The 13,469-nt window shown below is 41.0% G+C and overlaps 1 protein-coding gene across 2 annotated transcripts in view; it reads left to right on the top strand.

Moving 5' to 3' along the window:
* Window positions 1-10,943, top strand: part of LOC147889138 (uncharacterized) — a 74,911-nt gene extending 63,968 nt beyond the window's left edge. For both annotated transcript variants that reach the window (XM_087391699.1, XM_087391698.1), the window contains exon 12: window positions 9,560-10,943. In XM_087391699.1, the coding sequence (XP_087247825.1) occupies window positions 9,560-10,552 (993 nt within the window). In that variant the 3' untranslated portion in view covers window positions 10,553-10,943. The remainder of the gene's footprint in view (window positions 1-9,559) is intronic.
* Window positions 10,944-13,469: the final 2,526 nt, after the last annotated feature.

Genomic DNA, 13,469 nt, shown 5'->3' with positions numbered 1-13,469 from the left:
GTATAACCGATACCCTTTGCTCTCCTGGCTGTAACCAATAAATATGTATTTGATTGCCTTGTCATCAAGCTTATGTCTCAGCTGAGATGGTACATGAACATATGCAAGAGACCCAAAAACTCTCATGTGTGAAAGTGAAGGCTTCCTGTCTTTCCATGCTTCATAAGGTGTAACAGTCTGCAATGCCCGTGTAGGTGATCTATTCAGCACATAGTTGGCACACATCACTGCATCAAGCCAAAATTTATTGGGCAAAGACTTGGCCTTAAGCATGCATCTGGCCATCTCCATTGTGGACCTGTTTTTCCTTTCAGAAAGAGGATTCTGTTGAGGAGTGTAAGGAGTAGTACATGAGTGAATAATGCTGCGTGAAGACAGAAATGCATCAAACTCCTTTGACATATACTCTCCCCCCCTATGTGTGTTGAGGGTGACAAGCTTGCATCTTGATTCATTCTCAACCATATTCAGCCATCTCTGAAAGCGTAAGAAAACTTCAGATTTGGCCTTTAAAGGATATACCCAGCAATATCTTGTGAAATCATCAATGAGAGTCGTAAAATATTTGTACCCCCCAATGGCATTTGTTCTCATGGGGCCACAGACATCACTGTGTACTAGCTGTAATTTCCTTTGTGAGAGTTTTGGACAATTCTTTTGAAAAGGAAACCGATGCATCTTACCCAAAAGACTACCCTCACACACATGTTTGGAAACTGTGTGAGTTTAAGGTTCTATAATTGAGATGACCCATTCTCTCATGCCAAAGATGAGTTTCAGCAAGCTGTGAATCTGAAATAGCAAATGCTTCAATAGAAAGTGCAGCTGAGTGATGATGAAGGTGATAAAGCCCCTTTTGCAAAGTGCTAGTGAGAACTATGGCATTGTCATCACGAAGATCATAAACTAGGCATCTGTAGCCATCAAAAATAACTCTGAAACCTGAAGTGGCAATTGCTGAAATTGAAATCAAGTTGACTTTAATTCCAGGCACAAAAAGAACAGTTGTCAGAGTAACATGATGGTTTGAAATGGATGTGAGCTGCACATCTCCAATTCCTTTACAGCATATGAAGCACTATTAGCACATGTGACAGTCCCCCCTCGAGTGTATCAGTTAAAGAATGAAACAGCTGTCTACAAGATGTGACATGCTTGGAAGCACCACTATCAAAGTACCAGGACTGAGCATCATTAATGCATCAGCTTTGGAGGGATCAAATCAGCAATGGACAGCCCATGCCCAATCATCCTGAAGAGCATGTGCATGTGAAGCATCTTCTGGCTCATGGGATTCAATAGCATGAGAGGCATTAAGTGTCAATCTTGCTTTCTTTTTCTCCGAAGCAATGCGCTTCCTGCATTCTGAAATGTCATGTCCAGGCTTGCGACAATAGTTGCATCTTTTCTTCTTTGAATTATCTGCTGTATTTTTAGCTGCATGGGAGGAATCGCAGCTGCTATGCGCAGATTTTGGCTTGCCCATAGGCTTGGAAGCCTTGCCTCTTCCTGTCTGCTGTGAAGCAAATGCATGATCAGGAATAATGGCTTGTCTATTAGCTCTACTTTGCTCTTCCTGCAAAAGCAAAGTAACTAGCTGATCAAAAGAATAGTGGTCTGGATTACCCATGGCCACTAATCGAAGGGTTGTAGCAAACCCTTGATATGTATCTGGCAGTCCATTCAATGTGGTACTGACAAGCTGTGAATTTGGCACCACCTCATCATTGTTGGCAAGTTGTTCCATGAGGTCCTTGACCTTTGTTAGGTATGCATCCATAGAGTCACCTTCATTCATGCTGACTTCCTGTAATTGCCTTCTCAAATATGCAACACGTGCCTCATTGCGAATCTGATAGAGAGAATACAATTTATCCCAAGCATCCTTTGCTGTCCTGCAAGACCAGATGTGTGGAGTAATGATTCTCTTGCATGATAAAGCAATACATGAATGTGCATTTGCATCTCTTGCATATCATCTTGTTTGATCTCGAGTTGGAAGAGTAGTAGCAGGAGTGCTAGAAGATGAGGCATCAGGAGGAGTACCTCCGGCAGAGGGACCAGCAGTAGAGGTAACCACTGTAGCATTGGCTGGCCTCAGATCAACCCCAGAAACAATATTCCACAAATGCTTTGCAACAAGAATATGTTTCATGAGATAAGACCACACCGGATAATTGGTGCCATCCAACTTATCATCTTCACGAAGAACACCAAATAGATCCTGATTGTTCCCAGCGATAGCAAATGTGATACCCTGAAAGAGACCTGAAAACCCAAAAGCCTCAAGGCTATCACTGCAAAAAGCTGGCTGTCCAAAAAAGACAGCAAATATCTGCAAATTTTCGACCCAAATCAAAGGGCAAATGCAGATCTGACCCAAATGTGACTGTGGCAGGCAATGTTCACTGCAAAAACAGCAAATCTGGCAAAAGCCCCAAATCTATTGAGGGCAAATAGGCCCAAAAGAGGGCAAATGCAGAAAAGCCCCAAATTTTGCTGATTTTTTTTTTTGCAAATGTGACCCAATGTATGCGAATCTGACCCAATGTATAGCCTCAAGGCTTGAAACTGCAAAAATATGAGTTACTGTCCCAAACACCAGTTGAAATTGAGCTCCCAACACAAAAGCCCCAAATTATTGTTGACTTGAGTGATGACGTGGCACAATGTGACAGTCCTGAACCTGAAATTAACTGAAAACTTCAAATTTTGGAAGCATTTCAGTGGTAACCTTGTCAAAAGTATTGTATCCTTGTCAAAAGTATTGTATTGACAGGTTGAAGGTCCAGATGTCAGAAGCCCTAAATTTTTTTGTTGGAAATTAGGGTTGACAGTAAAAAACTGTCAAAAAACAGTAAAAGACTGCAAAAAATTTAACACATGCCAAATGCTGTACCAAATCCTGGAGTAAACACAACTGTATGGATGCCAGTACGGTAACAGGTACTATGCCTGTACGGAGGTTGTACGATGCTTGTACGGACGATGTACTGAATGCAGTATGAAGCAGATAACTGAATCCAACATATGGAAGTACGGATGCAGTTACAAGGTAAGTACGGTGTACTGAATAGGTACAGCGTTGGTACACTGTACGAAAAATTGTACAACGCAGTACTGTAAGCAGGTACGGATGTACGGAAGGTGCAGCGCAAGGGAGCACAGTACGGCACAATACTATATGTAGGTACGGGTGTACGACACAGGTACGTTGTACGACAACACATGCACATCAATGTACGGCGAGTGGACGGATCGTAGGTACGACGTTGAGCAAGTACGGCAGATGTACAAGCAGCTGGTACGGAAATGTACGGGGCAGTTGTACGGACTGTACGGGGACAGGAAGCAGATCCGTGCTCTGATACCACTGTAGGATCGATTGAGAGAGAGAGAGTGCAGGTAGCAAAGTGTCGCACACGTCTTAGCCGTCACGTCAAACTTGGATAATGAAAAAGGAGTACAAGGTACAAGTACCTAGACCTAGGACTAAGTGTCCTATGTGGCCTAAAAGGCACTAACACTACAAGTGCCTATATTTATGTCTACAAGGCACATACCATGGCCTATAGGGCATCACTAGAACCACTAGGAGATGGCCTACAAGACCACTGAGAATGACTGAGAAGCAAATCCATCAAGTCTCCGTATTGCTTTCGACAGCCTCACCTTTTCTCTAGTTTTTTCTTTCATAGGATTCTTTCTGTTTCCATGTATTTGGTCATACTTAATTTGTTGTTCACTTTTTTCTTTTCTTTTTTTGGGGGGTAGGGGGACACAAGGAAGAAAAAACGTACCGTATTACCTTGACCTCACTTATAGTTCTCCAAAACTGGCAAGCAGTGAGACCGGCATTGATCTCCCAAGCTGATTGTGAGGTTATGCCATGGATTTCTTTGAAGAGCAGGGAAAACTTAGGGAGTGGGTGGAACCGATTCTCCATTGATTCTTAGGATTTGAGGGTAGGATACTTTTTCCTTTTCTTTGAAGTACGATACGAGGTGACATCAACAAACCTCCTCAGAGATTTGATTTAGTTGAGACTTGCTTTTGGACCTTCTCTTGAGGTAGCTTGCACGCATGTGTGCTTGTGTACACACATTTTGAAATTCAGATAATTATATTAAGAGAAGTCGTCTCCAAGAAGGAGAGCAATTACATGTTTAGAAAACTTGCATATATGCTAGGTACATCCAACTGGTTCACATGCAGACAATCATTTAAGGACTGCCTGAGGGACGCTCTGAAAAAAGAGAACTTGTTTAGAGAAAGATCACCAAAAACCCAATGGTTTCGGTCCTTCAAAAGAGTCCATAGGGCGCGCGGGCGCGTACACACACAAAGATGCACAGATGTACATATATACATGTGTATATCAGGGTCTAAACTTTGTAAGACTAACTAATACCTGATGTGTTGACAGATATACATATATGCATGTATGTATAAGGGTCTAAATTTTGTAAGACTAACTAACTAACTATACGTACGTACATACATACGTACATACATATGTATGTATGTTTATATATGTATATGTATTTTATAAATATATCCCTGGACAGTGTTTGAGAACTTGGCATGATGTTGGCTAGCTCCTTGTAGTGTGAGTTGTGGTATTGGACACATGGGGCTATGGCCGAAAAAACCATATCAAAACACTGGCCTTTATTCATACGAACTCAGAAAACATATTTTAGATTCTGATCTTATTCCGTTCCTAACATACCCAAGGTTTGCACTAGACTTGCCCCTTGAAGATAGTCCCCTCATAAAATTGCCACCATTCAACAGAGTCATGAGTTACAATGTTATGTATAGTCATAACCCATGCATCCAATACCACAACTCACACTACAAGTTTTAGCGAAGGTGATATGATTGGTTTTCATCATTATGGGTTTATATAATAATTTTGTCTCCTCAGTTTTGCATTTGCCGAGCTCCCATGCAAGGTATTTGCTTTTCATTTTGCATCTTAGATAATAATGAAGTGATAAAAATGTCTCTCTGTACAAATACTTGTGGTCTGATAACATAGTACTGAATAAGTTAGTTGTACTGTTCAATGCCCCCTTTGTCATTGCTGAATCCTGCCGATTCCCTCTTTTGAATGGAAAAAACTCGGCCTTGTTATGTGTACAAATGTATAGATACTAGAATGGATGTATCTTACTGCACCACCGTTGAATACATGTGACATAAGTAGGTAACCTAGTTTTCAATGCCATATTTTAGACATGAAGTTTCTCTTGCACTAATCGTCCAAGTTGTAGTTGCTAATGCAGGCCAATTCATTTCAATCTTAGCTTTGGGTTTGTCTAAAAGGTCCCTCTTGATAGTGATTGAATTAGGGTTTAGGGTTATGAGCATGCTTGATTCTTGAAATATAACAGTTGTGGTTGATGTAACAAAGGAATCACAGGGCTAGTATAGCTGGATTTAGAAGAGTGCTAGTGTTGTCTGTATTACACTTGGAACCATTCATTTCACAAGCTTCTGTACCGTATGTCTATCCTATTTAATCTTTCTCGAGTGTTTTTATTCGAGTCCATCCCCTAGAGCTAGTGTCTTGTACTTGATTTAGAGCCTTTATCATGTTGTCTTTGTGGCATTTATTAAGAGCGCCTTTCTCGGGTGGGCTTTACTGCAACATTGTTGCTTTCAAGCCTTTTGAGCTCTTTGTAAAGGCACAAGTAGGAGCATGAAGCATGCCGTGTGTTTTCATATTTCAAACCTATGCGAAGCTTCAAACAATGTTGGTTGCACCAAAAGTTCATTCATAAACAACTGGCGTTAGAGAAATAACACAATTGTTCTACCAATGTCAATCATTGCTACCTATATAGACTTAACATGTTATTGTCTACACCTTTGTTGTAGGCAATGTCATTGTATGTTATCGACTAAGAGTATGATTGCACCCCATGCAAGGGACTTCTGTGAAATTGGACGGTTGGACTTTCTCACAATCTATAGGATGTACAAACAATATGGATGGAAACATATATACGTACGAAGCAAAGGGAGGTTTTATGGAAATTTCTCCAACTTGCTTGGCTTTCGTAGTACATTTAATTTTTGTAGAGCCATTATGGAGTATTTCGAGAGTACAACAAATTGTTGTGCAATTGTGGGTAACAGGATACTAAAATTGAGGAAGAATTCGTATGCAACAAATTGTTATGTCTCTAATAGGATTAACCAAGTGTTAACCACATTGGAATTTTAGGGTTAAAACCAAGATTTGGTTAGATCTAGGGTTTAGGGGCATCTAAGCGAGGGGCAGGAAATGACTAACCCAATATCGATTGTGGTCGAGGGTTTTGGTGCAGTCTAACCTTGGGTGAGGAATAACCTGAAGCTGGGGCTTGAGCTAGCATGGATGAGGTTTAGATCTTGTGGACTAGGATAATTTAGGAAAAGTGAGGGTTTATGGAGAAGCAAGGTCATTTAAGAGATAACTCTCAAATAGGAGTTAGGTGCTAAAGATAGAGGAGCCATGCTTATAAATACAAGTGAGGGGTTCAATATATGGGTGTCTAAGGAGCCTACGGATTAGTACACGCATGACCTAGCCCTTAGTTGGACTGGCTTCCTTGGTGGTCTAGATCTGAAGCTTGGGGGAGACTCTTGCCTCATTACAAGCTTGATACATATGTTCCAAAATATCCCAGGCTGCTTTAGCAGTCCGGTAGGACCTAATATGAGGGACAATAAACCTCTTGATATTCATGTGAAATCAAAGACAAGGCTTGATCATTACGAGTTTCCCACCTCCTTTGCTCAGGAGTAATACCTGCAGGTGCTTGCCCAACCGGAGCAGCTTGTTGTCCTTGTTGCTCAGGACCTGCACCACCACCATGACCCCCCCCTTGCTGTGGAGGAGTACCTGGTGCTATAGGACCGGGACGGGCCTCATCACCCATAACATAATCCGAGACGCCCTTGGCAACTTACAAATTGCGAATCAAAAAACTCCAAAGAGGGTAGTTGATGCCATCCAACCAATCCTTCTAGGCAAGCAACTGAAAGTCATCATTCGGATTTTGCTATGCCATTTGAGCAAACAAAAAAAGGCAATAATCTCAACAAAGTTCACTTGCTGTGATTCGTGAACACCCTGCTCAAGTAATAGATATCACTGCCAAAGCCTATACTAGGCTTGAGGATGCTCCTCAAATACACCAGAAAGATCTTGTGCTGGGATATGTGTTGCAATCTCAAAGTTTCCCCTAAAACACCAGCAGCTCAACAAGGCATAAACCCAACTGAATGCTTGATTGTACTTGCAAAGGCAAACCCCAGTGGCACGAGGGCCAACAATGCAAGCAATTGAGAGGGAAAAGAGCTCCCAATGCAACCAGAAAGATCCTGTGCTGGGATATGTGCTGCAATCTCAAAGTTTCCCCTAAAACACTAGCAGCTCAACAAGGCTAAAACCCAACTGAATGCTTGATTGTACCTGCAAAGGCAAACCCCAGTGGCACAAGGGCCAACAATGCGAGCAATTGAGAGGGAAAGGAGCTCCCAATGCAAGCAGTAATAGAACTGAAAGTTTATCAAACTAAAACCCAAGCAAATGGGCTGCAAAATGCCTCCAAAAAGAGGTCCAAGATGAACTAAAAATGATCTCCCACGAAATATTAGCCGATTCATGCACCAACATTGTTTACAAGAACTTCCTCATTCCCACTCCACAAGTGCGACTGGAAGCTATATACGGCCTTCAGGCCTCCCATATCTATTTTTTCCATGCATGTCTTCCATTTATAAGTGCTTTCCAACCCTAGACCCTAATATTTGTGTGATGAGACCACTTAGTTCCTTCCCTTAGAAATCTGCTTGTCCTGTGTCCCAATGATCATGAGCTTTGTCCTCGCAATGTTCACCTCCATCCTTTCCCATAGTTTCTTGCAGGGTACCATTCTTGTTCTTACCTTTAGCTCCTTTTGTTGCGCTCGTATCGTGACAAGGTGGTCAACCTTGGAGTGTTTAGGTATAAAACCAACTTGTGAGACAATACTTATATTCTGGTTTCTTCTGCCCATGTGCTGAATGTTTACTCCAAGAAGGTTCCATAGACCTTGGCCATTAAGCTACTTACCGTAAAGATCCTATTGTGCTTTGTATTTGAGAATCGAAACTATTGTATTGATCTGCCCCTCTTTCTGAAAACCTTCCTCCAAGGCCTTATTTGCTATGAGTGTTAGCATTTCTTTGGTTTTCTGCCCTCCCTATGTCAGCATTTCTATTAAGAGGCACTGTATGCTGGGGGACTTGTCCGCTTGCTAATTTCTTTAGCCCTATTCCATCTATGGCCTTTTTAGAGGTCTTCCCTTTCGTTAGCCCTATTCCATTTGTGGCCTTTGTAGAGATCTTCTGGCTCTCTTCCCCTCCCCTTCTCTTTCATAGAGTTCTTTAACAAACATTGTCCTTCCTGATTTTTTTTTTGAATATAGCTTCTTGAAGAACTTCCTAGGATTTTTCTTCAGCTCCTTTGATTATTCAAACCGTTTATGCTCTTTATCTGACCATTTTTCTATAGTCTCTTTTCCTTATGGTTAATCAGCTGTTGCTGCTGATTTCCATGCTCTATTGGCATTTTAGCATTCTTCATTGTACCAACTATCACATTACATTCCTTTGCTTTTGCTACCTTCTGTGAAGCATATATGGGTGTTCTTTGTAAGATTTCTTGTCAAGCATCTAGTGAGAATTTCATGGCAAGGGGCCTATTTGAGTCCATCTTTTTCAAATTGCTGTGCTGCTCCTTCTAGAGGGAGCATTGCTGAATCTGCCAGCAAAGTTGGGTAAGGAGTTTGTGCTTTGGCTCCTAGTTTTTCCTCTATGAACCTCGTTTGGATTGATTCAATTGTTTTCCATGCTTGACTAGCCTCAAGGTCCCTTAGCTCCCAGACAAAACAACTGATTGTACAAAGGTAGCAAATTAGAAACTCTCTTATCTTCTCCATGTCTCTTTCCACGTTCCTTATGCATGTTAAAGAGAGTGAGATAGGGAGGAGCAAAGATCCCAATAACTATTAAGATTAAATAGATTACATCTGATTATATTTCTGTTGCTCTTGGATTTACTAGACAAACTCTTAGGTATGAGTTACCTTTTTCCTACAGCTGGCATCCCAAGGGCTCAAATAATGGTAATAATAAATCCTTGTTTGGGGTTAGATTCACATATGTCTCCTCGAGCTACAAGAAAGAAGACTGGCTAATCACAGCAAAGGTGCTATATTAGAAAGAGAATAATCATTATCTCATCATTTCTGCTTTGCCCTATGTTTATGAAGATCATAAACACAATATTCAAGGACTGACTTGTGGAATGGGTAAATAATGTGTGTTAAAATTTTGTTTGTGGATGTGTCCTGAATAGACGTTGCTATCTTTTTCACCTAATTAATCGTTGTAACACTCCGAGATGGGACTAAATGGCAGATTTGCAATTGCATGTCTCTTAATGTTATTTTTAGAAAAGTCGTAAGTTATTCCTCTTGTTTGAAGGACCTACCAATAATGAAATATTTACTTCCTGCAGCCTTGGGAGACTGTCAAGATTGAGAATAACAACAGCCCATCCAAATCAAGGATGTACACCTCAAGGTCCATTGCAGATCACAGCACAAAATCTATTCCATTACAAGAGGATGATGCTTCACATGTTCAGAAAATTTCTGTATCACCAAAAAGTTCTGATTCAGGGAGAAGAGCGGTGGATGTAATGCCATGGTGGAGACAAAAGAAAACTGAACCAGCACTATATAGTCTTCCTAGCAGGTCTCCTGAAACTACAGGAAAGTCCATTGACGTGGAACATTTAACTGATGGCAACATAAATGGCATGGGAAGCACATCTCTATCCGGTAGCCAAGGGGAAGCTGATTTAGATGGTACTACTGTTGATGGCCGAGTGAGGCGCACAAGCTGGGTGCCACCTCCTATCCCTCCAACTGTGATGCCTGGAGCTGCTGCTGCGATTAAATATCAGAAGGCAGGACTGCAAGATGAGGAAAAGCCCTCCCTCAGCATGCAGGAGTCAGTATCAATTCAAGCGGAAGATAAGCCATTGCATTCAGTAGCTCCGGCAACCAATTTGGAGGATATGGTGCCACCAGTTTCATATTCATTTCAACATCCTGAAAGAAACAACCAGGAGTGTTCATCCCATCAGAATGTCCCACCAGTGTCTCCTGCAACCAAATCAGGAAATGTGCTGATACCGGTTTCACAGTCATTTCAGCATCTGGATACGAACAACCAAGGATCTGAGAAACAGCCTATGGAACTTCCATCACATCAGAATGTCCCAGTCGTGGCTCCAACAACTGAATCGGGAAATGTGCTTATATCAGCTTCACAATCATTTCAACATCCTGAAGGAAACAACAAAGGTTCCCAGGAGCATCCTATGGAACTGCCACCCCATCCAAACTTCCCACCAGTAGCTCCAACAATCAAATTGGAAAATATGCTGATAGCAGCTTCAAAGTCACATGAACATCCTGTAGAAAATGCCATAGAGTCTGAGTAAGTCAAATGACGATTCTATGAAGTTGTGGAACCTGAAGTGCAGCAAGAATGTTGAAGACTCCATATCTCGTCAAGCTGCAGAACCTGAAGTGTAGCAGGAGAACCTTGAAGATTTTGATAGTAGAGGCAACCTAGAAATCTCATCTATTGGTTTTCTTTTCTTCCCCCTCATTAGAGTATCCTCCATTAATGTTTCACTGCTTCCAAAGGTGGGTTCCCTGTTGGACAGGTGGGTAGAGACAAGGTGGGTTGCATGGTAGAAACACTTGCAAGGGTAAACTGTTGACAGCACATGGGCATTGTTAGTGCAAAGCAGTAATCAAAGCCTTACAAGCTATATATTCAAGCATGGATTCTTGCTGCCATAAACCTGTGCGACCTCAAGAATTGTGAATAGCACTGGATGTCTTGTCAAAGGATACAAATGTGCTATACTTTCTATCTCATATGCCCAATCATATTGGATATACTAGACATTTCAATTTGTAATTAATAAATTTGAAAGTCTTGAGATTACACTTATTTCTTTATATCAATTCTTGTTTGTTGTCTGCACATGAAATTGTAACTCTGGTTTTAGTAGAACGTAAGGTTGTGGACTTTTGGATATGGAAACAGTATGCAGAAATGAGCCTAACACTTACATATGGTGACACCTGAATGATACATAGGTTACACTGCTATGCATAGCTTGTTTAATATTTTCATTACGAGTCTCACATACACACATAAACTCACCAACATATGCATCAGCAGCATTGATGTTTAAAACTATAGTATAATCATGGAAAACTTACATGGAGAGAGTGAGAATCATGGCTGCCCTCATTCAACGCATGGAACGTTCCGTACGATCCGTACGTTATGTATGTTTCTTTTTAAAAAAAATTTAAAATAAAATATAAATTCCTGTTCGTTTGTTTTGGATGACTGGTTTTGTTATTGGTGGTGGTTTTGCCAAACAGATTTTGGGCCTCCCAAATGGCAAGGTTCCATATAAATCCCCTCTCTCTCGAGTCCTCACTATGATCTCACACTAAGCATCTACCTCCGACTTTGAGTCTCGACTCTCCCCTCTGTATCTCCAACAAGGGACGGGCTCAAGCTGCATCAAGCATCTTCATCTCTCTCCCTCTTTATCTCCATCAAGCACCTATATTACATGTTTGTGCAAGTTTTAAAGCTTGTACAAGTATCTACTCCAAAACTCTAAAATCTGTCTTTTTTGTGGTATCGAATGTACGATCGGATGTACGCCTAAGATTTTTTAGTTCGTTTAGTACTGCACTAATATCAAATGGTACGCATCGAACGTGATTGCACGTGTCAACCATGGTGAGAATCAAAGAGATGGAGACAATGTGGAGGCAAATGCTAAAGTTGATTGATTGTGATAGCCAAGTAACAATCTTAATTTTATAGCCTTGTCTTTGGCACACACTATACGTCGTTGACGATGTGAGTGAGTAGAATCTCACTAACATCATAGATGGTCACACAAATCTAATAAAATCTAATGTACTCTCAAAGGTCAAGTGACCCTTCAAACTTACACATCACAAACCTAAAACCTTCTCACACTAAAGACTCTGAAAACACCAACAAACCCCTCCTTGGAGCGAAAGGTATCGTAAAATGTAATTGATCTCCTACTCCACTGCAATACTACAAGAGACGGTCTCGTTGTATGCGTCTCTAATGCCACAACTATCCCCTCAATCAATTTGCAACCAATAGCGGAGACTGTTATTATGTCACCCCCCTTGAGTCTATGGTATAGGAACTCTCTCGAAACCTTTTATAGAACCAAGGCTTCACAAGATAAGAAATACAATCACTTTAGGGGGACTACCCAGGGTAGAGGACCTGTATGGATTGACACACTTAAAAATAGGGAACTCTGAAAACACAGTCTTCATCTTGAAGATTAAGATCTTGAATGGTGTTAGCATTGGCTTCAAATTTGTTAATGTTTGATTGTTCTGTCTCACCTTTTGCAATAGGTCCACATGGGCTCTTGTTGCTCTTTTTCTTTCTTGAAACAAAAAGCTTCTTTGTGACCAAACCTCTTGTAATACTGGAATTGTTTCCACCCCTCCAATTTGACAAGGAAGATACAAGGGCAGTATTGTTGTACTCATCTCTATTGGAGGTTTCATCCATAATTCTATGATCTTCTGCGCCACCATGTCTTTGAACGTGGTAGATGCAAATGATGAGAACAAAATGACAATCCTCATTAAAAGCGTGATGATACTTCAAGCATTTTCACAATCCACTCTACATAAAAGCAACAAGCTATTACCTTAGTTGTCATAGTTGGGTCAAGGCACAAAGGTCAAACATTATTAAGTTGCAATCCTTGTACTTCATTACTCTACAGCAAGACATAGCCTCAACAAGTGTAAAAGCTTGCAATGGAACCCGTATGGGATCAGATTGTAGAAGACTACACCCAATACCTTGACATGTGTACTAATAATACAACCCACAAGAACTTGACATGCAAAATGATCCACTTGCTTACATGCCTCTAATCTGAATCAAGTATTTCCTCATCTCCAGGAAACAAACTCCCAAAGGCCCTCTTGCATCAAGATATCATCTGCTAGGTTGGGAACTTGGTCCCTGAGAATCTCTCCAAGGTATTTAGTGGAAGAGAAGATGCAGAGAGAGCCATCACAAGAAACAGAAGTAAAACTGCTAATCAATGGCTAGTGCATTTTTGTCAAGCGTGAAAAAGAGAAGAGGATAGAGCTAGCCACTATTGGTTGGAGTCAAAATAAGAGAGCTGTATGGAAGGAAACAATCAGGAAAAAATAATGTAGATTAGCTTTAGAACATCATCCAAGTATGGGCAATCTGTACAATCAGATTCATGGGAGATTAGAGATAGCATGGGTCTTGTTGAGTTGGCC

The sequence above is a fragment of the Dipteris shenzhenensis genome, chromosome 20 (genome assembly GCF_047967505.1).
Source record: "Dipteris shenzhenensis isolate YYH24624 ecotype China chromosome 20, Dip_SZ_1.0, whole genome shotgun sequence".
Classification (NCBI taxonomy): domain Eukaryota; kingdom Viridiplantae; phylum Streptophyta; class Polypodiopsida; order Gleicheniales; family Dipteridaceae; genus Dipteris; species Dipteris shenzhenensis.
Note: the sequence above shows the minus strand (reverse complement) of the source record. Positions and strands in the feature narration are given on the sequence as shown.